The 23555-nt window shown below is 42.3% G+C and overlaps 1 protein-coding gene across 5 annotated transcripts in view; it reads right to left on the reverse strand.

The window, feature by feature from the left end:
* LOC137841206 (transmembrane protein 132B-like) overlaps positions 1–23555 on the reverse strand; it is a 272117-nt gene that overhangs the window by 35301 nt on the left and 213261 nt on the right. For all 5 annotated transcript variants that reach the window (XR_011088487.1, XM_068653887.1, XM_068653886.1 and 2 more), the window contains one exon: positions 19554–19697. Coding sequence is in view for 4 of the 5 variants with exons in the window: in XM_068653887.1 (XP_068509988.1) it covers positions 19554–19697 (144 nt within the window). In the remaining variant the exon portion in view is untranslated. The remainder of the gene's footprint in view (positions 1–19553; positions 19698–23555) is intronic.

A 23555-nucleotide genomic window follows, 5' to 3' on the forward strand; every position in this document is an offset into this window, starting at 1 on the left:
GTACAAGGACCTTCACAGCAGAGCCAGTGTATATAAAGTCCTCATGCTGCTCCTGAACTACTCCATAGAAAATAAGAGCCTGTGTGCTGTTCCTGACAGTGAAGGACAGCTGCGCTCTTCACTATGAATGTAATTTGAATATATGGTAACTACAACACTACTGTAAGGCCACAACACCAGAAGACAACTAAGCAGGCAAGTAATAAAGTATGTGGGCTTAATGTGTTTAGAGTAAGTAATGTGTTACTATTAATGAATGTTAGCCACACTGATACAGCCTTTAAACTTGTACCAGTCATGAAAGGATACACCATTCTTATCCCAAAGAATCATTTGAAAAACATAAATAAATAAATAAATAAAATGAAATAAATTTAAAAGAAAAAAAGAAAGCACTTTTAAATGCACAGTAGTACACTTTTATCTTGCAAAAGAAACTATGCCTTGATTTTAGTGCATCTACATTTATAAGGCTTCCCTGATAGTTTTTAGTCTCTGAGCAATAAATAATTCATTAATTAGGAAAAATAAGGAAAAAGGGACATTCAGCAAACAAAGGCAACAAAAACAGCCCTTAAGCAGCTTTCACTCAGCCAAGTGCTTCAATAAGATTATTTGGAGCGAATGCCAAGGAGCCTTTACCTTAGAAACTATCTTCCTTCTCTACTCATATGGGAGTATATAGTTACCCTCTTTCTAGACTGTTTTATGCCTCCAATAGAAGATAACACAGAAAACCAGCATGAAGAGACAGTTTCCTACACAGTAAGTAGAAAAAGCTTAGAGACAATAGCAAGATGTAATTCAGAGAAGCAAGTTTATACATGTATATATATATATATACACAAAGATGGTGCAAGTTCCTCACACATACAAGATGGTCAAACAACTTCTAGACATCTAGATCACACATATTGTGCTACATACACTGCATTTCTGCTAACTGTAATTTTAGCATGGTATTCAAAACATTTGGTGCTTTATATGAAAATTCCTGGAGACATATGATTTTTTAAAAAACTGAATTTTGCAAATGAAAAAAAAAAAAATAGCTCTAGTGGGTATTAAGAGCAGTTCCAAACTGTGAATGCACTCAAGGCCAACATTACAGGCCTTCAGACATGTCCAAAAATTATTTTGAACCCGATTTGTATGCAACGATATATTTTAAAAAAAAAAAGGAGGTAAACTTTTCCAGAGGGAGGATCCTTGTGTACCTGTAAGGCCAGTATTGGAGCTACAATATATTATGTATATAATTATATATTATGTATATTATATATCGTATACTATATTCTTGTATATTATATCGTATATTGTGTAGCAAAAAGGACTTTCTAAATGAAGACAGCATTGTAACGATACATGGGGCTCAGTCTACATTACAGGGAAGATAAGAAAATATTAATTGGCTACAGAGGAACAGAGCTGTAGTGACGTACAGGTATAAAGATGCCCTCCCATTGTCCCCTCCAGTCCTGCCCTGGGTGTCCCAGTCCATGTGCTAGTATTTAATAATGGTTCTATGTTAAAAATTCTTAAAGAATGGTGCTACATTAAAAAATCCTAAAACCAAAGAGACAGGAAAAGCAAAATGAAAATAAATTAGCCAGGTAATCCAAATGTGCAGCAGGTTTAAAACTCTGTCAAATACACCTGCTCAAGCTGTACATTAGTTAGCCTGGGTTTTGGTAAAGATATACTACATTTTACATATATTACAGACTCCAATCAGTTAGCCCAAGCTGAAGTCTTTCCATGTTTGCTACCAAAACTAGTTAGTTTAAAGTTAGCAGAGATTTTATGTGAATTTTGGTCACACTACCAATCCCAAACAGGCTTACTCAGGGGGATATTATGGCTTGTGATGAACCACCAGAAAGGTGCAATCAGATGCAAGGTATTCCGTGCACAAATAAACTACTTTCCCTTGAAATCCTAGGTTCTTATCTTCCTCTCCTAGCTTACTATAGCTAAAAAAAAAAAAAAAAAAAAAAAAAAAGCTAGAAATTAATGTGATCTACTGATTTCATTTTTAATTAATGCAATTTTTTTCAATGGTGATATTGTTCTCTGAAGACACTTCCTTCCCCAGTCCTATTAAACAGAAAGACAAAATTAAATAGAGACAAAGTAATCCAGTGCTATTACTGTCACATTTCTGCCTGAACAGAACAGAAATCCCATGCAACTACTATTGTGTCCCTGGCACACACTACACGAGATAACAGGTGTTATACTGGGGTTTTATAACCTTTGTGAAAACACCACTGAAGACTTTCTGGATTATTTTGCCTTGAATTTGCTGCCATCGGCGGGAGACAGAGACGCTGCGTGCGTGAGGTGTGAGCAAGTGGATGACCTGATCCGCATGGTGGCGGAGCTCAAGGAGGAGGTGGAGAGGTTGAGGGCCATCAGGGAGTGTGAGCGGGAGATAGACTTGTGGAGTAACTCCCTGCAGGGCCTCAAGGAGAGGTACCAGGGTGAGACACCCCAAACGGGGGTGGACACCCTGCCCTGTCGCCGTCGGGCAGAGGGAGGGGATCTGGGAGTTGAGGAGGAATGGAAACAGGTCCCTGCTCGACATCGCAGGCGATGCCCTCCCCTTCCGGCCCCACCTTCCCAGGTGCCCTTACGAAACAGGTTTGAGGCCCTGGAGATTGAGAGACCAGCAACTGAGGAAGAGGTAGAAGGTGTTCCCAGGAGGATGCCTAGGGCGAGGAGGTCGACTCCATGCCTCAGGACTGCCTCCATCAAGAAAGAAAGAAGGGTGATTGTTGTGGGAGACTCTATCCTTAGGGGAACAGAGGGCCCTATCTGTCGGCCTGACCCTACCCGTAGGGAAGTCTGCTGCCTCCCTGGGGCCAGGGTCAGGGACGTTGCCAGGAAGCTTCCCAACCTGGTACGCCCCTCTGATTATTATCCTCTTATGATGGTCCAGGCGGGCAGTGACGACATTGAAGAAAGAAGCCTAAAGGCAATCAAAAGAGACTTTAGGGGGCTGGGACGGTTACTGGACGGAGCGGGAGTGCAGGTAGTGTTTTCGTCCATCCCTACGGTGACAGGGAGGGGTACGGAGAGGACAAGGAAAGCCCACCTGTTAAACACGTGGCTCCGGGGCTGGTGCCAACGCAGAGATCTTGGGTTTTTCGACCATGGGGCAGTTTATTCAGCACCTGGTCTGATGGCCGTAGACGGGTCCCTATCCTTTAGGGGAAAAAGGATCCTTGGCCAGGAGCTGGCGGGGCTCACTGATAGGGCTTTAAACTAGGTAAGAAGGGGGATGGTGGTGAAGCAAGGATTGTTGGGGCTGTGCCAGGGGGAACAATAGCAAGGCCGGGGAATAAGGTAATGGCCCAGCTGAAGTGCATCTACACCAATGCACGCAGCATGGGTAACAAACAGGAGGAGCTGGAAGCCATCGTGCAGCAGGCAGGCTACGACTTGGTTGCCATCACGGAAACGTGGTGGGACCAGTCTCATGACTGGAGTGCTGCAATGCCTGGCTATAAGCTCTTCAGAAGGGACAGGCAGCACAGAAGGGGTGGCAGTGTGGCTCTCTATATTAGAGAGTCTTTCGATGTTGTAGAACTCGAGGCTAGGAATGACAAGATCGAGTCCCTTTGGGTTAGGATCGGCAGGGACAACAAGGCTAGTGTCCTGGTCGGGGTCTGTTATAGACCGCCGAACCAGGATGAGGAGACGGATGAGGAGTTCTACAGGCAGCTGACAGAAGTTGCGAAATCTTCAGCGCTTGTACTCGTGGGGGACTTCAACTTCCCTGACATATCCTGGAAGCACAACACAGCCCAGAGAAAGCAGTCTAGGAGGTTTCTGGAGAAAGTGGAAGATAGCTTCCTGACGCAGCTGATTAGTGAACCTACCAGGGGTGGTGCCCCGCTAGACCTTCTCTTCACAAACAGAGAAGGACTGGTGGAGGATGTGATTGTCGGGAGCTGTCTTGGGCAGAGTGACCACCAAATGGTGGAGTTCACTATTCTTGGCGAGGCCAGGAAGGGAACCAGTAAAACCACTGTATTGGACTTTCGGAGGGCTGACTTTGGGCTGCTCAGGACACTAGTTGGTGGAATCCCTTGGGAGGCGGTTCTGAAGGTCAGAGGGGTCCAGGAAGGCTGGGCGCTCTTCAAGAGGGAAATCCTAATGGCGCAGGAGCGGTCTGTCCCCATGTGCCCAAAGATGAGCCAGCGGGGAAGAAGACGAGCCTGGCTCAACAGAGAACTGTGGCTTGAGCTTAGGAGAAAAAAGAGGGTTTATAATCTTTGGAAAAGTGGGCAGGCCACTCGGGAGGACTATAAGGATGTAGCGAGGCTGTGCAGGGACAAAATTAGGAAGGCCAAAGCTCATCTGGAGCTCAATCTGGCTACTGCCGTTAAAGATAACAAAAAACGCTTTTCTAAATACATCAACACAAAAAGGAGGACTAAGGAGAATCTCCATCCTTTACCGGATGCGGGGGGAAACTTAGTTACAAGAGATGAGGAAAAGGCGGAGGTGCTCAATGCCTTCTTTGCCTCAGTCTTTAGCGGCAAAACCGGTTGCTCTCTGGATACCCAGTACCCTGAGCTGGTGGAAGGGGATGGGGAGCAGGATGTGGCCCTCACCATCCACGAAGAACTGGTTGGTGACCTGCTACGGCACTTGGATGTGCACAAGTCGATGGGGCCGGATGGGATCCACCCAAGGGTACTGAGAGAACTGGCAGAGGAGCTGGCCAAGCCCCTATCCATCATTTATCAGCAGTCCTGGCTATCGGGGGAGGTCCCAGCTGACTGGCGGCTAGCAAATGTGACGCCCATCTACAAGAAGGGCCGGAGGGCAGACCGGGGAACTACAGGACTGTCAGTTTGACCTCAGTACCAGGGAAGCTCATGGAGCAGATCCTCTTGGGAGTCATCATGCGGCACTTGCAGGGCAAGCAGGCGATCAGGCCCAGTCAGCATGGGTTTATGGAAGGCAGATCCTGCTTGACGAACCTGATCTCCTTCTATGACAAAGCGACGCGCTGGGTGGACGAGGGAAAGGCTGTGGATGTGGTCTGCCTTGACTTCAGCAAGGCTTTTGACACCGTCTCCCACAGCATTCTCCTCAAGAAACTGGCTGCTCTTGGCTTGGACTGGCGCACGCTTCATTGGGTTAGAAACTGGCTGGATAGCCGGGCCCAAAGAGTTGTGGTAAATGGAGCCAAGTCCAGTTGGAGGCCAGTCACTAGTGGCGTCCCCCAGGGCTCGGTGCTGGGGCCGGTCCTCTTTAATATCTTCATCGATGATCTGGACGAGGGCACTGAGTGCACCCTCAGTAAGTTTGCAGATGACACCAAGTTAGGTGCGTGTGTCGATCTGTTCGAGGGTAGGAAGGTTCTGCAGGAGGATCTGGATAGGCTGCACCGATGGGCTGAGGCCAACTGCATGAAGTTCAACAAGGCCAAGTGCCGGGTCCTGCACCTGGGGTGCAATAACCCCAAGCAGAGCTACAGGCTGGGAGATGAGTGGTTGGAGAGCTGCCAGGCAGAGTAGGACCTGGGAGTGATGGTGGACAGCTGGCTGAATATGAGCCAGCAGTGTGCTCAGGTGGCCAAGAAGGCCAACGGCATCCTGGCTTGTATCAGAACCAGTGTGACCAGCAGGGCTAGGGAGGTGATCGTCCCCCTGTACTCGGCTCTGGTGAGGCCGCACCTCGAGTACTGTGTTCAGTTTTGGGCCCCTCGCTACAAGAAGGACATCGAGGTGCTTGAGTGGGTCCAAAGAAGGGCGACGAAGCTGGTGAGGGGCCTGGAGAACAAGTCCTACGAGGAGCAGCTGAAGGAGCTGGGCTTGTTCAGCCTGGAGAAGAGGAGGCCCAGGGGCGACCTTATCGCTCTCTACAGATACCTTAAAGGAGGCTGTAGAGAGGTGGGGGTTGGCCTGTTCTCGCACGTGCCTGGTGACAGGACGAGGGGGAATGGGCTAAAGTTGCGCCAGGGGAGTTTTAGGTTAGATGTTAGGAAGAACTTCTTTACTGAAAGGGTTGTTAGGCACTGGAACAGGCTGCCCAGGGAGGTGGTGGAGTCACCATCCCTGGAAGTCTTCAAAAGATGTTTAGATGTAGAGCTTAGGGATATGGTTTAGTGGGGACTGTTAGTGTTAGGTTAGAGGTTGGACTCGATGATCTTGAGGTCTCTTCCAACCTAGAAATTCTGTGATTCTGTGTTTCTGTTAATTTGGTTTTTTAGAAACTCGTGTTCCCTCTCTTACTCCCTGATCTTGGAGTTCTCTTAATAGTGGCTTCTCAGCCAGCATCACATGAATGTTTTTTGCAGCGTTCGTGCTGCAAGCACACTTTGGACACTACTATAGGATAGCTGTCATCGCCTCCTCTGTGGCTTCATTTCCTATTTCATCCTAAAAACTTCAAATAGTTTCTTGCATTGATCTCCCACTTCTGTTGGCAAAAGAGGTCTTAGTGAGGTTGTGGTTGGGATTTTAACTACACCTGCTGCTAATAACTATACACTTTTTCTGTCGATTCACCTTAGTCTCTGATAGCTTTCATATTCTTCCCTTTCAGCTCCTTCAGTGGTTTTTAAGTTCTTTAGTTTTTGTCCCTCTAAGCTCTTACAGCTTATAGCTACATGGCTTCCCCTATCTATTTTATTCACCTGGCCTGAAGACTTTCAAAGGGGTATAAGAGAGTGAGGTCCCCACATCCTCTTAACTTATGTTGCTGATGAGTGCCTGAGATTACCTTTTGCAGACATTTAAGAGCTGCTACCCTCAGTGTCAGTGCCAGAGGGCTTGCTACACCTGCACAGAAGATGAGATCCAGTGGGACACAGCCACAAGAAAGGTTCCTCCCCTTGTTGTCTGAGGAACTTTCAACACTTAAGGAAGAATTATCACAAAGCCATCTTTAAATATACGCTCTTGAGCTTTTAGTGCACTGGAAAACTCTTCCCAATCTCCCATCTTGCTATAGGATGTCTTCTGCTCCTGAGCAGCAGGAGGGCAGAGTCACGATATTCCTCTGACCTTTGCCCGGCGCTGCTTCCAACATCCGGGCTTGATGCCTGCAGACATGTCACAGAGAACATGGCCCTGGACATGCACTGGTCTTCAACAAAGCCACAAGAGTCTGTCCACTGAAATTACTTTGGCCAGAGCGGCAGGTACTGGGAAATATCATACATACACTTTATTTACTGTTTGCTAAAGGATGACATGAAAAAGGACACAAATGTTCTCACCACTGACATGGTGCTTGTATGTAAATGCTTTAAAGTTTCACAGAGGGGAGAGTGCACGTGTTTACAGGAAATTATTTCTGCTTGCCAGTAATTTCACCTTTATAGCACGACATCCTCCTGCAGCAGGCATCTCCTAAGTCATCTTGTGGCTACCAAAGATATTAGATTCTGTTTACTGAAATAAGTCTATTAAAATCTCATGTTTTTTGCAGGTCATAGATGTTGTCCTATTGATTTAACTTGAAAGAGTGCTTTTTCAGTGTTAGTAAGCTGTTTGCTTTTCTATACTTTGCTACCTTCCTCGTTACCTAACGTGGACTGGCTGCAGTAGGTCACCGGTTTTTAGTGAATGCATGCCCAGTGCCAGGTATCTGCACTTACTGATTCAGCATTAAGGGCCATTCTTGTGCAGATATAATCTGCCTTCCCAATCTATAGTCTACTTCATTTCCACGTGTTCCCTATTCAAGGGGATTATTCAGCAAAGATTTTATTCAAACTAGAATAACTAAAACACACTTCTGGTCCCCTGTGCTGCTTAGAAGGCATGCTATGTAGAAAACGCGCCTGCACTTTGAGGCTTACATCTTACACACTTTATAGTATCTGCAAGGTGCTGTCATGAGGTAAAAAAGTCTGTGTGGTTTAAGCTGGCAAGCAGCTCAGCACAACGCAGCTGTTCACTCGCTCCCCCAGTGGGATGGGGAAGGGAATTGAAAAAAGGTAAAAGTGCAAGAACTTGTGGGTTGAGATAAGTACAGCTTGATAAGAAAGAGGGAAAAAAAAAAAAAAAAAGACTAAAAAAACACAAGTGATGCACAGCACAACTGCTTAGAACACACTGACTAATGCCCAGACGATCCCCAAGCAGCAGCCCCCTCCCATCGTAAATCCCCAGTTTTACTGTTCAGCATGATGCCATCAAGCATGGGACATCCCTTCAGCCACTCTGGGCCACCTGTCCTGGTTCTGTCCCCTCCCAGCTCCTTGTGTACCCCTGTCCTCCTCGCTGGCAGGGCAGCAGGAGAAGCTGAAGTCCTGGGCTCTGTGTGAGCACTGCTCAGCAACAACTATGGCCCTGGTGTGTTATCAACGTTATTCTCATCCCAGATCTGAAACACAGCATCATACCAGCCATTAGGAAAAGAATTCACTCTATCTTAGATGAAACCAGGACAAAAAGTCAACTCCGTGATGACACCTAGACAATACTGGGATCTGCTGTGCCTTCCTAGAGAGCCTGTGCACGGTGGCTGGGGCTGCCCAAAGGGGTCAGGCAGTGCATGTCCTGCACTGTGCTGGAGATCCTAGAAGGGATGACCTGCTCTGGTTACATTTTTGCTTTTCAAGATACCTTATATTTCTTTTCCTTAGTTCTCATCTTTCAGTCTCATCCTAGCCTTCTTTGTTTAGTATCACATTCATTTTCAGGTACCTCAGGCTTTTCTACGAGCTTGCTCTTTCTGAACTCCCAATGATAGGTGAAAAAACAATTATTTGAAAGACAAGCGATGGCAGCCTCCTTCAGAATCTCCTCAGTCTCACCAAATAGGATCCCTTCCCAGCCTGGCCCCACAGACACACAATGTCAGCAACCTTCTCAAAGAAGTCATGATCCTGTACAAAACCATCTGTGCATTATTCAAATGGGCTGAAGCTGGAGGCATTTTCTTACTAAGGAGATCCAAGTTGGCGATAATATATTTTTCCTCAGCAAAATTAGTTACAGAAGATGAAAATATCAATAATAACATAAGGCAGTTAAACAAGCCACATTGTCAAGTTTGCTAAGAACAGAAGGTCCTAGCAAATGGCTGTCTACTAGACTTTAGACAACCATACTCACCACCAACACTGTAAAAAACAAACACGCTGTAACCTAAATAGTTAGAGCTGCATGGCATCTTCAGAGAGTGCTGGGAAACGTGCACAGGTTGTGGGCATTCGCCTTATGCAATGCACAGCACAAAGAGAAGCCTCCCAGCAGCTCCTCAGCTCTCAACTGGAACAGCGTGGGCTCTTACAGCCCTCTCACCATGGTTCACACAGTTATTTAGGATCCAGCTGTACCAGTGTTGTTTCCTCCCAGGGTTATGGTGCATAAAAGGACAAATGCATCCCAGGGCCTCCACAGGAGGAGGCTCACCAGGAGCTGCCACGGGACAGGCTGGAAGGAGGAGACCCAGCTCTGGGCAGTCTGCTCCCAGCATGGCACAGCGCCCTGCCTGCAGCCACCGGTTCCCCTCTGTTCTTTTTTTGCATGTGTTACTTTGACCTTGCTTGGGGTACTCTGGTCTTGATCATTACTCGGTGATTTTGCAAATGTTGCTTTGGCATTTATAATGCACAAAATGTGTGTAAAAACACAACAATAAATAATTTAGTCCAAGGAAGGATTTTCTCATTTTACCCTGATAATCCTTCACACTAAACTCACTATAGGTTGGAGAAAGGCTAAAAGGCTACAGGTTCTGCATGGCAGGTACTATTTAAGCCTGCAGTTTTCCAGTAGTGGTGTATGGAAATCTTTGATTTGTGGGGTGGCAATAAAAGAAATGGAAAGAAAATCTCCCCTGGCAACGTATACTCTTGAAAGGCCCTTTCAAAGCAAACATTCCAACCATGAGAAATACTTCGGCACGCTGCCGGTCTGTCCTCCTCCTGTCTTCCCTCCCTGCCTCCCCAGCATATGTGCTTAGTATTGGAATAATACATTTCTTTGTGCCCCATATTACACCATTTCTGGAAAGAAATTGTTTTACATCACCTTGGTGCACTTGACTAGGGGAGACCTCACAATCAAAGATTCTTTCAGGCAGCTCTATCAGTATTTTATGTTCCCTTGAGGCCAAGTGGTATCAGCTGGCCATATAGCATTCAGATTTTGGAAAGAAAAAATCATTGTATTCTGAAATGATGATTGCATCAAATGGCAACTAGATTGGAAGGCAGCAGTCATGCTGGGCTCAGGCAATTAAAAACTAACTTCGATAATTGGTGCTTGCTGAGCCTCTATAGAAAGAAATAAATTAGGAAGGAAAACAATAAGGAAGGGCATACATTAATTTTGCTCTGCAGTGGATTATGTTGAGTGTAAGAGATCTAAGGAAGAATTGTGTGTCTCAAGGATTTTCTCTTAATTTTTCGGGAGGAAACCTAAGAGTCAATGGGGAGGGGTTGCAAATTTAACCCAGACAGTAATCTCAGAAGCAGGAATCAGAAAAGTGCAAATAAATACAGCATATAAATAGTAGATAGCATTTCCTGCTATGAACTCATCATTTCTGACAATGCGGTCCAACAGAGAACTCGCCCTTGCTGGCAGTCCTGCTGGGCAATCTCCATTCTCTGTTCCCTGGGTAATGGCATTCCCCTCCTCACTGCTAAGCTGCTCTGGATATTTGTACAAGTAACTCAATAAAGGATTACCTCCCAGAACGTCTATATTGTGGCAAGCCCTGTGTAACTTTTATTCAGCTGTGAGATCTGTAGGCACTGTGTCCACACTACCTTTATATAGTGTTGAGTACATTGTCAGTACTCCACAAATAATAAATGCATTCAACTCAAATAAATGCCCACTTCTTCTTCAATAAGGTATACATGTATTTAACAGCCTTTTCTTGACACTCACAAGAGTTCATGTATCTCTGCTCACCGTTCCTCCATTTATTACAGTACATCCTTTTTTCTGGCTCATGACAGATTTCTGATCTACACTAGTGTTTACGGGAGGTTTATTCAGCAGCGCAGAGTGGAGGACAGCCACAGGACACCACAGGGTTCTCCAGCAGAAGCAGACTGGAACTCCCTTTGACAGAGCTGCAGAGTTTGTTAGCTGCTGGCTACGTGCTGCTAAAATGCATTTTTACAATGTGTGAAGGACACGTCCTGCAACACTTCTTACATGAGTAGTCCCTACTCTCAGTGAATGGGACTATTTGCACAATTATTACGGGAGCAAAAACAGAACAGGAGTGTCTGGAACAAAGTACTAAGGTGACTGAGGTTCCTGTTTGTCTTCCAGGGCACAGTGCCAACACTGGTGGCTGTTTGACCATTGACTATTTTAAGAGGAAAACATGGTCAATATGCTTGCTTGCTCTAGAGTCTCTACCACTTCCATGCTTTTCCTCAAGGTAAAGTCATCAAAGGAGTAAAATTTTGATTATCATCAAACCAGTGATCCATTTTCACACGGAATTCAGTGGAAAGCTGCTTAAATTCACAGCCAAGCACTATAGAATTCCAAATATGCCCCACTGAGGTGCTATAAAATGGAGAGGCAATGAATTTACTTTCTAGTTCCAATTGAACAAATTTGAAGTTTTAAACCACCAAATGTGATAGGCATGCTCAAGTACAGCATATTACTAAACTAGAAGAGGACAAAAGCTACACCCCAGCGAGCATCTTCCATTCCCTGTACCTTATGGAAAAAGAAATACCAATTATAACTTCATTTTGTTCTTTCATCCTTATTTAATGACTTGTCCAACTCATTAACCCAGTATTTAGCTGCTGTTCTTTATGGCTGGATTTTCCTCATTCCCCTCAAAATCACAGCTATGTCCCAATCCTTATGCAAAAAGGTACACAGCTGTCTAGCTACATGTATTTCTTGTCCTGTTGCTGTTTCCATAAAGGAAACCAAAATAGTTATTCTGGTTTCCAATTCTGTACAATCAAAATGCAAAAATATTAATAATTAAGAATATACCAAGAACAAAACTGCCTTCTTCCAAAGATGAGGAAGGGAGTTGGTTACTGTCACAGGTAGATGCTTCTAAGTCAAATAAAGTGCACTTCAGAATGATGGTGGTGTGTCAGTCTCATCATCTCCATCCTCAACTCCTATTATGCATCTCAAAGGAGTGCTTCCCAAAGTTCATTATTTTCTCCTAACAACAGTTACTTATTGCTACATTTGCTTTTGCTGAGCCTGGACTGAGCTGTTTACTATGTGCATACTAAGAGTATAAAATATTTAGAGTTTATCCTAAGCAATATCGCAGTTCAGGCTAATGATCGTTGCCCAGGACTGGGATCCATGCCCTTTGCATTTCTGCTCTCTGAGCAGCCAAACGCTAAGCCATAGAATTGTTTTCTTCCTCTGAAGCAGCAGCTGGTCCCTTGGAAGACACCATAAGCATCTCTGCCGAAATCTGTGTAATTGCACATGTCGGTATGGTCTGTTCTTAATGGATTCTCTCCCAGACAAAACACTGTTTTCTCAAGCTGGCTTTGAAGACTGTGTGTGTTTAAAAATAACTTCAGGAAAACACACACATATATTTTGCTATAAGCTGTGTACAATGTGTAATGTGTACAGAATATTAATTCTTCAATATGTGATTTTGTGAGATTGCCTCACTGGCATCCTTATTGCTATACATGGAACTGTTTTGTGTGCAAATATGATTCTAAACGCGAAGTTTTAGCTTGGCACATTCACAAAACACTATAGATTTCAACCTGTTGCTGTGTAACAAGGGTGTTTTTTTTGAGACAAATCCTTAATATGCAGTAAGTGGCTATGCTACTCTTTTCTGATCATGGTTTGTCTGGCTATGAAACTAATTAGCAGAATCTGGTGACCTGAATGTCAGAAACTCTAATATTTCAACAAAAAGCAAAATCCTTAACTCAACAGTCAACATATTGCAGAGAGATCTGCCATACTCTCCTGCCTCTCTTTTATGACTAATAAAGATGAACTTTGTATGGGGGCAAAGGGGGTGTTTTCTGGCCAAAAAGCTAAAAACCAGAAGATCTAATTACAAGTTTAATGCATTTCAAGCAATTCAGTGATCTCTAATTATTGCTCTAACTTAGGTATACCTGTCTGCAGGTATCAAAGACAAGATCCACAGTCTCTAACAGGTTTCTTGCCAGTGAATCCTACTGAGACAGATGTATTCTCATCATCCCTCTGGCACAACTGAGACAGGCCAGCAACTTCACAGAGGAGGTCTGGAGCACAGCAGAGAGGTAAACCAGGACTCCTGGGTCTCAGGCAGGATCCTCCTCAATAATCCTTCTGTTCAGCTGAGGAACACTTTGCTGCCGTAAGCATCTTCCCTGTGCCAAGCATCAGGGGGAATCATTATTTCAGAGGATTTGTAATAGACTGCAGAGTCCATCACCTCCCAGCTCTCAAAGATGGATGGAAATGAAGCTGACAGTGACTTGAGGTTGTTACCAGCTGATTTCATGGAGCTGATGATACTGATTCACTGGCACTAATCAGGTGAGATTAAAAGGACTGGTTGGACAAGGAAATGGACTCACCAAATTAAAGATTTGCACTTCAAAAGCTTTCTATCTGAACAGCTGCCTGTTGCAGCCCCGACCTGTCCCCTATCCTGGGGTAACACAGAGTGGTTAAGCCTCCAGGGCTGTCAATCTTGAACCACTCAGAAGCACTGAGGAAAAAAATCACTTAAAAAGTAAGATCTAGCTCAAAATGAATTGTGTAATAAACCAACTGGCATCAAAGTAAATCCATCATATAAACGAGTAGAGAGCATTTTCACTGCTCCCAGAAAGAGTTTGAACTCCTGGAGTAAGCTTATTTCTGAGCAAGTGTCCACAAAATCAAGCTCTAAGGTAATGAAGTGATAAGCACCCAAAAATATGATGGATGGAGAAATAAGATTAGCTCTTCTTCATGTACATTTCATTCTCAATCACGTACTTTAATGGTGAAGCAGCTGCAGAACTTGCAAATGACAAGCACTGCTTTTGTTTTCAGATCTCCTGCATAAACCATTGCATAAACAGCCACAAGCATGTGCTTCTTGCTCTGAATTGTCCTAAGAACATGCTGTGGGTTTGCAGCAGGGAAGTGTTCCCAGAATTCAGTATCATCTAAATTACAGAACTGCAGTATCCCTCCCTATGTTTGTTTGTTTGCTTGTTTGTTTTGGAGTCCCTTGTAGCAGCTACTGTGCTGGCATTAGAGATCAATGTGCCCACAGCTGTTGAATAAGGTCCTCAGTCACTCGTCTGCCTTTGTAAGAGGGAAGAACCTTCTGCAGATTTAATCTGGTTCAGCTATTATTACCTTTCCTGCCTTTCCTACACCATTTTTACAGCATCTTAGATAAAACCTAGCTGGCTGCTGCTATGAAAATTAGGTCTTCTATTGTTTTAACATCAATTTTGGAGAGTTCAAGATAAGGTTTGTATTAGAAAAGTAGGGGGTAGGAATGGTTTGAATTAGACTTTCATTATAATTAGACAGGAAATTATGAAAAGGTGAAATATAATTCACTGAAGTGCTTTCCTCTAGCAAGCTGACAAGAAAAGTGCATTCTTGCACAGAAGAGTTCACGGTATATTACTGAAGCACCATTGTTTTTAATGTATACCTCTGCCTGGGCACATTCAGCCTGTTTCCATTGCACTTTACATGTGGGCAGAAATGAGGAAGATGAGGCCCTCTGGCTCCCTTCTGTTCAATTGAGGGCCTTTTCTGTTACAAAAAATTAGACTAAATTAGCCCATGGTGTAACTCCATGGAAGCCATTTGAATTACTGCAGACATTAATTTATACCACCAATCAATTTCTGCGTAACTTGCAAAGAACATGAAAATATGACTAATCTAAGAATGAATTAATTGGGCAGCTGCCTCTCTTTCATTTGTACACTACTGAGATAAACATTTGGAATAAGAAGCTGTCCTCATTATAATTTTCTCTCTTGATGCTGCTTTGTGGGTGATATTTGTGACTACCACGTAACTAAAATGTTTTCAGAAATTTTCTTCATGTGAAATTACTACAGTTCAGGCTTTTAAAGACACTTCCATAGCAAGGACAAAGTAATGCATGAACCTTACTTGGAGCATCTAAGAACCTGTAAAGATTGACAGTGCCAGAGCCCCTCAGGTTAGACTTTCCTCTGCAATACAATCATCGTGACTCCACCACTACCATTGGTCTAATTTGACTTCCCTCTAACTATGGCCTAAAGGATGATGGAGAACAAGCAAAACCCACTTTAACAGGCCAGCAAAACTTCAGCTGTGCTTATAAGACGGATGGGCAAAGAACGCCTCTGCCATGATACAACTGCTTTAATCCTTTTCTTCCCCACCTGTGAAGGCTGAGGCCCCATGGTTCAGCACACATATAGAAAAGGCACATCCTACCATGCTAGAGCTCCTTTATCTCAGTGTTTTACCCATCACCAGAGTAGCCGAGTAACTTGTGCATAAATTTATCAAGTTACTATCACTTCTTTTTTTTTTCAGCTTCACCACCCTATTTAGCTCTGGTTTGCTGGAGAAGCAGGACTCCTTAGGAGAAGTCCTTCAAGTGGGAAGACCACTGAAGTTAATGGGACTTGTGGAGATAAGGATTTTGTCAACAGTAGCTTGAAAAATTACATAAGGCAAGCTGAGGCTGGCAAAAGATGTTTTCTCAGCCTTGTTTGCAGATAAGGAAGCGAGATTCCAAAAGGAATGACTGACTTCCCACAGTCATACAGGAAATCAGCAAAAGATATGGAAATTAATGCTGAGAAGCATTTCCATGCCTTAATCATAAAGGCAATCTTTGCTTTCAAATGCCAAAAACATTAAATATCCCTTTTCAATGACGGAATAAACATCAGAGTTTCACCGACTCAGAGCAATATTTCCATCTAATTTTTTTAAATGTTTTTTTACATTTTTAAAGCCATTTCAAAGTAAAATGGTTGGTACTATTATGACCTGTGTCAAACTGTAGGGAGCAGCAACTGTAGGGACCAGGGACCAGGGATGGCAGTCCAATGAACAAATTGATCTGGGCAACTCTGCTGAGGATCTAGTCACACTAAGGTTGGAAAATGCAAGGTCAAGACGTAATGGGTGTATTTCACTATATTTACCACTAATTATGTAGGCTTTGAAAAATAAGGACTGAAATAGTCTCTTTCTGGGAAGCTATTAAAGTATTATGTGGAGGAGATATGTCTTTGGACAGCAGGGATTCACATCTTTTGTCTACTAATAAATCACTTATCATCTATCTGTTTGACCATCTCTGAGTAGTATTTTTATCAATTTGATATCTAGGTAGCTGCGCAGATAAGCACATTTTGTATGAATACATAATAGCCTGGGCCAAAGTCTGTTTCTATTTAACCTAGATTCAGTTCGTTGTGTCTTAATTGAAAATAATGGTGTTAGAGCAGTGATCAAAGAACTGTTTCCTTAATTGTCTATTAAATCATTAGCTATTAAACAGAAATAAAAGTTTAGGAATACAACAGTCTATTCTGCCCAAAAGAATATGAATATCTCTCCAATTACAAAAGATACAATAAAGGCAGAATTAACAGTGAAAAGAAGCTCAAGATAAGGCAATTACATCCAAAATGTCTGACAACCCTTATTAGAGGGTTTAGCAGTATATATATAGAAAAGGCAATGCAAATCTGGAAGCAAAGTCAATATTGAGTTTACCCAAGGGGCTTGTAAAGGAAATATGTATTTTTATGAAAAAATATGGGCACACAAACCTTGTACTAAATTTTAACTTGGCTAATTAATTGTTATGGATTCAATCTTGCAACCAATACATGCATTTCCAGTTAAAAATTATGCCTGAATAGCATTCAGTCTGAAAGTACCTCTCAGTAATTTGTGACTAAAATCCATTATAACAGCATTGTAATTTTCACAAAAATAACATTACTCCCATTTTGAGACCCTTTGTATCACTCAGACCTCTTGTTTTCATACGTTAAACCAATAGCCTTGGATACCAGGTGAGAGGGGTGGGGGAAAATACAGTGCAAATCTTGTAAAACCTGTGCAGAATTTTGCCCAGTGTTTTGGTCTGCTCTCCCCAAATCATTGAAAGTGGGAGGACCCTCATCAACTTGAAGGTGCTTTGGAACAGGTCTACTTCCACCTGGAAATACAACCCATTTTGAAAAAATCAAGAAATAAAGATGGTCAGAGGGCAAGAGCTTTGCTTTCTTGAAGTGCATAAATCCACAAATGCAACCGGTAATCTTGTCTCTGCTCAGAGAGGTCATGTCAAGTTTTATTTAGCTGCAAGCTTCAGTGGACCTCTTAAATTCAGGAACCATAACAACTTCATGCCCAGCTTTGACAGGACATCCATATGGACAACTGCTGATCGAACTAAATGGACTTTAAACAAGCAGTGTTTTGAAATGCAACATCTCCCTAACATTACTAATTTTATTAGTGGAAGTGGAAGGGGAGTCCTTTTCCTGACCTTTTTGTATCTGGTTCAGTCTAGCATTCTCCAACTACAGCAAGTCCTAGAAATACTAGAAATCCAATTAATAGAAACAAAAGTCCACATACACTATCTTTTAGATCAGTACCTGGTTTTCTTCGTGCTTCAAAAAAGTTTGAAGTACGAAGAAAAGACAGTCTGAGCAATAATATATTGATGATATATAACTTGGTGCTTGAGTTTATAATATGAGCACTTCATTGTAAACTGATAAAGAATAGCCACTAATCAGATACAAAGAGCTGTATGGTAAATAGCAAAAAAAAAAAAAAAAAGGCAAGATTTATCAAAAGGAACTGCTTTTATGACAATTACATTAGTCATAAACAAAGATATTCATTCATGTCCTTTTTCATGTCCTTTCTGGTAAGGGCTTTCAAGGAAATTTGCTTACCAGAAAAACAAAATGTGATTTTTCTTTCCCCATCTAATATATAACATAAGTAGAGAAGCTGGAGCTCAGGCTAGAGATTCAAGAAACCTCTTCCATCACTGGCCAAGGGCAAACATTGGAACAGTCACTTTCATGAAAAGGGATTATAACACTGATTTACTTTGCAAAATGTTTTGAGGTCTGAGAAGTGCTAGGCATAACTCTGTCCCTGAGGATTCAATTGCACACACGCCTTTTCTCAGTAACTTGAATCTTATTTATGAATAATTTGCCTTCATGATAAACAGAGATAAAAACATTCATGAAAAAACTTGGAAACAAGCAGAAGTTGTCTGACCAAGACTTTTTCCCAAACCTATCGTGTCTTTCCTATAGCTACTTAGGATCAAGTGGATGTCATCTCTCATCTGAGAGTCTCAGAAACAGGGTATCTCTATGAAATGTACAGTTGTTCTGTAAGCACTTTAACTGCAAAGGAATTTCTTTGTTGTTGGAAATAAAACGCAATGAGATGTTTGTTTTAGAGTATATAAATATCCATAATAAGCTCAGTCAGAGTTGTCAAAAGTAAGAAGGTGAATTTTTCATTCCAGCATATGGTCTCCAAAATAAACGACAGCTTTGCTCTGTGCATTTCTTTAGCCAGACACAGAACACAAAAAATTATCTGATAAAGTACAAGCTATCTGTTAGGACCTTTGCAGTCTTATCTAGAAAGAGGTTACATTGATAGGTTGAAAATACACAGGTATAGGATGTGGGTTTGAAATGCAATCTGAATAGACCTTTTAAAAGTAGTTATAAAAGGGACTGGGTCAGGCCTGGGATACATCCAGACATGACAGAATTATCAGACATATGACAAACTTCTTTTTTCAGAGCTCCAGAGAGAGTTTATAATAAGATCTACAGGTTATGGGATTACTATATGCAAAAAAAAAGGATGAGTATACAATCCTATTTTTACAGCATTTTTATATAATAATACTGTATTTTCCTAGAATTGAGACAAATCATCTTTCTGAAAGAAATTAATAGAGAATACAAGAAAACAACCCTATATAGAAGCCATTATACTCAATTCCATTGTTCATTTAAAACAACAAAAAACAGCCTCAAGCCACATAATAAATCAAATAAATCTACTAAACATGTTCAAAAGTACCTCTTTTATGCCTAAAAATAATGAGCTAAAAGCTGAAAGCCACACAATGTGTCAGAAGTCATACAGTCAATGTCTTGATAAAGTTAAATTAAAGCTGTTTTCATCTCAATGCTGTGGAATGAGAACCAGCTGAACACATTATATTTAAAAAGAAAAATAACAGTTCACAGCTTTTGTTTTAAAGATTTTTCCAATATCTTTGTTATTTTCTATTCTCTGTCATGCTCCTCTGGATTTTAGTAAAGTTCAGTACTTGTAAGAGACTCCTGAGCGTAAAGTAGGTGATGCAGTCAGAAGCATATACAGCCTTGCTACTATACCTAGCACTAGATAAATACCTAGCACTGCAGAAATAGCTATGATTGTATAAAACAACCACTCCACATTAAATCCAGAATGTAGGCTAGGACCCAGTATGGTGGTGCTGGTGGTGAAGACAAGGGAGAAAACTCACATTTTCCTCATGCCCACCTCTTGTAGGTGCCTTACCTTTATGACATCTTCATCAGCTGATTTGCACTCAGTGGACTCCGAAACATCAACCACCGACCCATCCTCCTGCACAGCAACGACCTTGACTGGAACAGACACTGTTTTGCCCGTCAGGATGGCTGTGTTAAGGACTTCCGTGTCCTGTATGCACACACAATTAAAGGATGAGTGTTACAAAAGCAAAAACCATACGGAAGCTGCAGGGGTCAGACCAAAAAACCAAAAGCCTTCCTCAGAGAGCAAACAGTTCCTTGGACATACCCTGTGAGCTCCCTGCAATCAGTGGTGTAACAATTTCTTAAGCCAGAAGTTGTGTCTGGACCACCAAGTTCTGGTTTTGACAGACATACAGATTTACTCTATTGGAGCCAATTTATGGGTCTGGCTGCTGTGGAAATGAAATCTGTCACGCAATTACGTGTGAAGACATGCCTGCAGAGTGGCAGAACCACAGCGCTTTTCAAGCACTATCTCCACAGAGTGGCAGCACCTCATCGCACGCTTATGTCCCAAACCATGGCAGTGGTTTGGGAGGTGATTCCCAGGCATTACAATAACAGCATTTTTTCCTTTTTGTGTCAGCTGAAAGAGTTCTCAGCTGAGCCAGTTGTCCCTTTTCTGGACATAAATGCACAATGAGAAACACTGTGCATGAGATAGGGTATTACAAACTAAGCAATGCCATATACAATTTTTTTTAATCTTTCCCCATCAAAATCCCACCTAGTGATGTTTTACCACATTTATCTCTAATCCTGATGAATTCACAGTGCTGGCACTCTAATGACTCCATTAACACAGACTTCCTCTGCATCTCAGTATGGCTGCTGCTTGATTAATTAATCCAAGTGAGCTGCTACAGCGGTCCTTGCCTTGCATAAGCAAACCAGATCTGCAAACTGGAGGGGAACAGCCTCCAAAGGCCTACAGAGGAATTTGGCTCCGCTTAAGCAGTCCTTACTGCAGGTCCAACATTTCAGACACACGCAGAACAAGGAATGATCTGTGCTTCAGAAAAGATTCAGCTCAGCCTTCTAGAAAAACTTGTGAGAGGAAATACTGCTTTAAATCCCTCTGCTTTTAATTTTTCAATTTCTGTGAAACTAATTGCTTGCCAGCTAGGGTAAAAAAAAAAAAAAAGAAAAAAAAAAAGTTGCTTCCAACTAATCTAACTTTAAATTCCATTATTAGAATTGCAGGAATAAAAAATTGATTTTAGTGAAAAATTTGATGGCAGCTTGCATAGGGAGATATATTCACTATCATTTGCTTCTGTCTGCTAGCTAGATTGATAGAAAATAATGGGCATTGACCACAAGCTGAGGACAGCTGGAGAAGACCAATAAACACTTGCAACTAAGATGTATTATTAATCAATATTCGGAAACTTCTGCAAAAGCACCTTGAATTAAATGAGTTGAAGTACTAATAACACTAGTGCCAGCTAACTGATAGTCTACTAGAGCTTTATGGGCAGTCATGTTCCAGAAAAGCACTTAAACGTGGACTTGAGTCCATTTCTGTTCAGAACAGCACTAAAGGTATGTGGCTCAACTTGACACAGATTTCAGCGTGATTTAAGTAGATTTTAGTGTTGTCCTGAACAGAGATGCTTTTCTGAATAACGCCGCATGAAATTAATACATCTTGGTCCTGTCCTTTGCAAGGCACAAACCAGATGTTTTACCCCAGTGACTGGTTTTTGTCTTTGCTGGATGGGATAATTTATAACCAGCTGCCATCCCTGACAGAAGGACGCTGGGAAACAGAGAAGTAAGTGAAAAATGAACAACTGTAAAACCTTTACAAAGGCTAACGTTTGAACAAAACTAAGAAACTCCACTACCATGTAAAAACGATCAGCAACACCTCAGGTGGAAAGAGGTTGTGTAAGACAAACTGAAGGTGTTTTATCCACAAGTATGTCAAGAAGAGGTAGTTAGATTTTGCCAAACCAATGACAAATATTCCAAATACCCCTAGGCCATCAATTTGATATAAACATGCCACATATGTGATGCAGACATGGTGCTTCTGTGTCAGAATGCACCCAGTTTGTCAGCAGGCCATTCTTCAACAACAGACACTTTTCAGGGGGATAGTATTTTTGCCAAGGTCACAAACAATGAACACGTGACTAATTCTACTTCTGAACCACCTTCTCTTAGCACAGCTACATAACTCCTACGTGTCAGGGGCAGGTGGCACTTGGATGCAATTACAGTCTGATCCAAAACCGTACTGAGTCATATATGAAAGACTTCTTTTGACTTCAGTGGACTTGGAATCAGGTTCTCAGCAGGCCTGAAATAATTTCTCCTTTGCTTTTTGTGTCATTTGTTGTACCACCATCATGTTAACCCTCCTGTGTGACAATGGATAAACAAAACCTCGAGCCTCCTTTAACTCTAAGTGCTGCTTAGCTACCAAGCTGAGAACATACTTTGATGCTCTGAAGGATAATGCAAAGTTTATAAAGAGATTTGCATTCTTCTGTAAACTTTCTGTGAAGCTTAGTGTGAGAGAAAGGGTCTTAGAAGTGACACCTTGCCACCCTCTACCTGTGGGTGCTCTGCAATGTGCTCACCTGGCTCCAGACACAAGTACTGTCCTGACTCTTCCCCCCTTCCCCGTACGTACAGATGCCCACAGTGCCTATTAGCCACTGCTGCATCACTGAAACTACACTTCACTGATAAGCAATTCTACTACATAAATCAATATTTCAGAGGCCTGATGCTTGGATCAGGTGTTACGCAAGTATAATAGGCAGTGTAAAGACCTTTTTAAGAGCTGGTTATTTATAGACTGAAAAAATATATTTCCTCTGAGGAAGAAATATGAAGGCAGAACTGAACTAATTGACTGTCCATTAGATTTATAAGCAGCCTTCTTTTTATTATTATTTATTTTTTGGACCTTCAAGAGATTCTGTTAGGTTTGTTTTGTATTTCCATGATTAAGGTTTACTACAGGAAAAATGTTACTGCATTTGAGATACCTGTGCTGTTTACCACTAGCACAGTTTGAAATCTTGAGAGGGGTAATAATGCTGATTTATATGCACAGGCTTTTATATTTACATGCTTGGCTCAGCATCACTGAAACATCTGGAAAAACACTTGGGGACCACCAGCACAAACCTCTAACTGCTGACACAGAAAGGGCCCAGTTGAAAAACTGGAAATCCTTTCTGATTTCTTCCAACAATGGTGTATAATGCTAGATCTTGACCAAAACCTGGAATTCAAGCAGCCCGGGTGGAAGCTAAACAATCATATTGCAAGCACTATCCCTGAATAATAATTGTGTGCGTGTTTATCTCCAGTTCCTTCTCTGTACCTGAATGCATTAGCACTTCAGCAGAGCTCTTCTTAATTACAACTGTAACCCGCTAATAGCATTTCTTTGTTGTCTGAAGGAATCTACTTATTATCCAGCCTAGGCTAAATTAAAATTTAATACATCATCAGGTTGCAACAGAACTAGGAAGCAAATGACAGCTGTTTAATTAAAACCTAAAGCTGATTAGACGGCACTACTGAGAGAAATACTCAAGAGGAAGAGCAGAAAACTACTGAAACTCAAGGCCAGGATAATGGCTTTATTTAAATATGAATAAACCCTGCACACTGCCATAGTAAATGTTTGACAACTCATTGCTTTGGACAAATGGGGGAAATGTGAATGGGAGACCTGTCAAGAGTCACAACAAAGCTGTGATTACCAGCATGGCTGATCCACGGGTATGTGACCAGCAGCTGGGATTACTGAGGAATGACCACAATAGGTAGGCACGAACCCATGTGAGGAACTCCAGACCCAGCGCTCCCAACAATTACTCTTTAAACATGATGCCACGATGAACTAAATCCTCATTGGGCCTGTGACTCCAGCAGCTCACCCAACATGACACAGGTCCCCCCCTTTCTCAGCTGAAAAACAGAGGCACAGAAATAAACAGCAAAGCTCATAGGGAGCCATCCTGGAGCCAGGAGC

Source organism: Anas acuta, chromosome 17 (assembly GCF_963932015.1).
Source record: "Anas acuta chromosome 17, bAnaAcu1.1, whole genome shotgun sequence".
Lineage (NCBI taxonomy): Eukaryota > Metazoa > Chordata > Aves > Anseriformes > Anatidae > Anas > Anas acuta.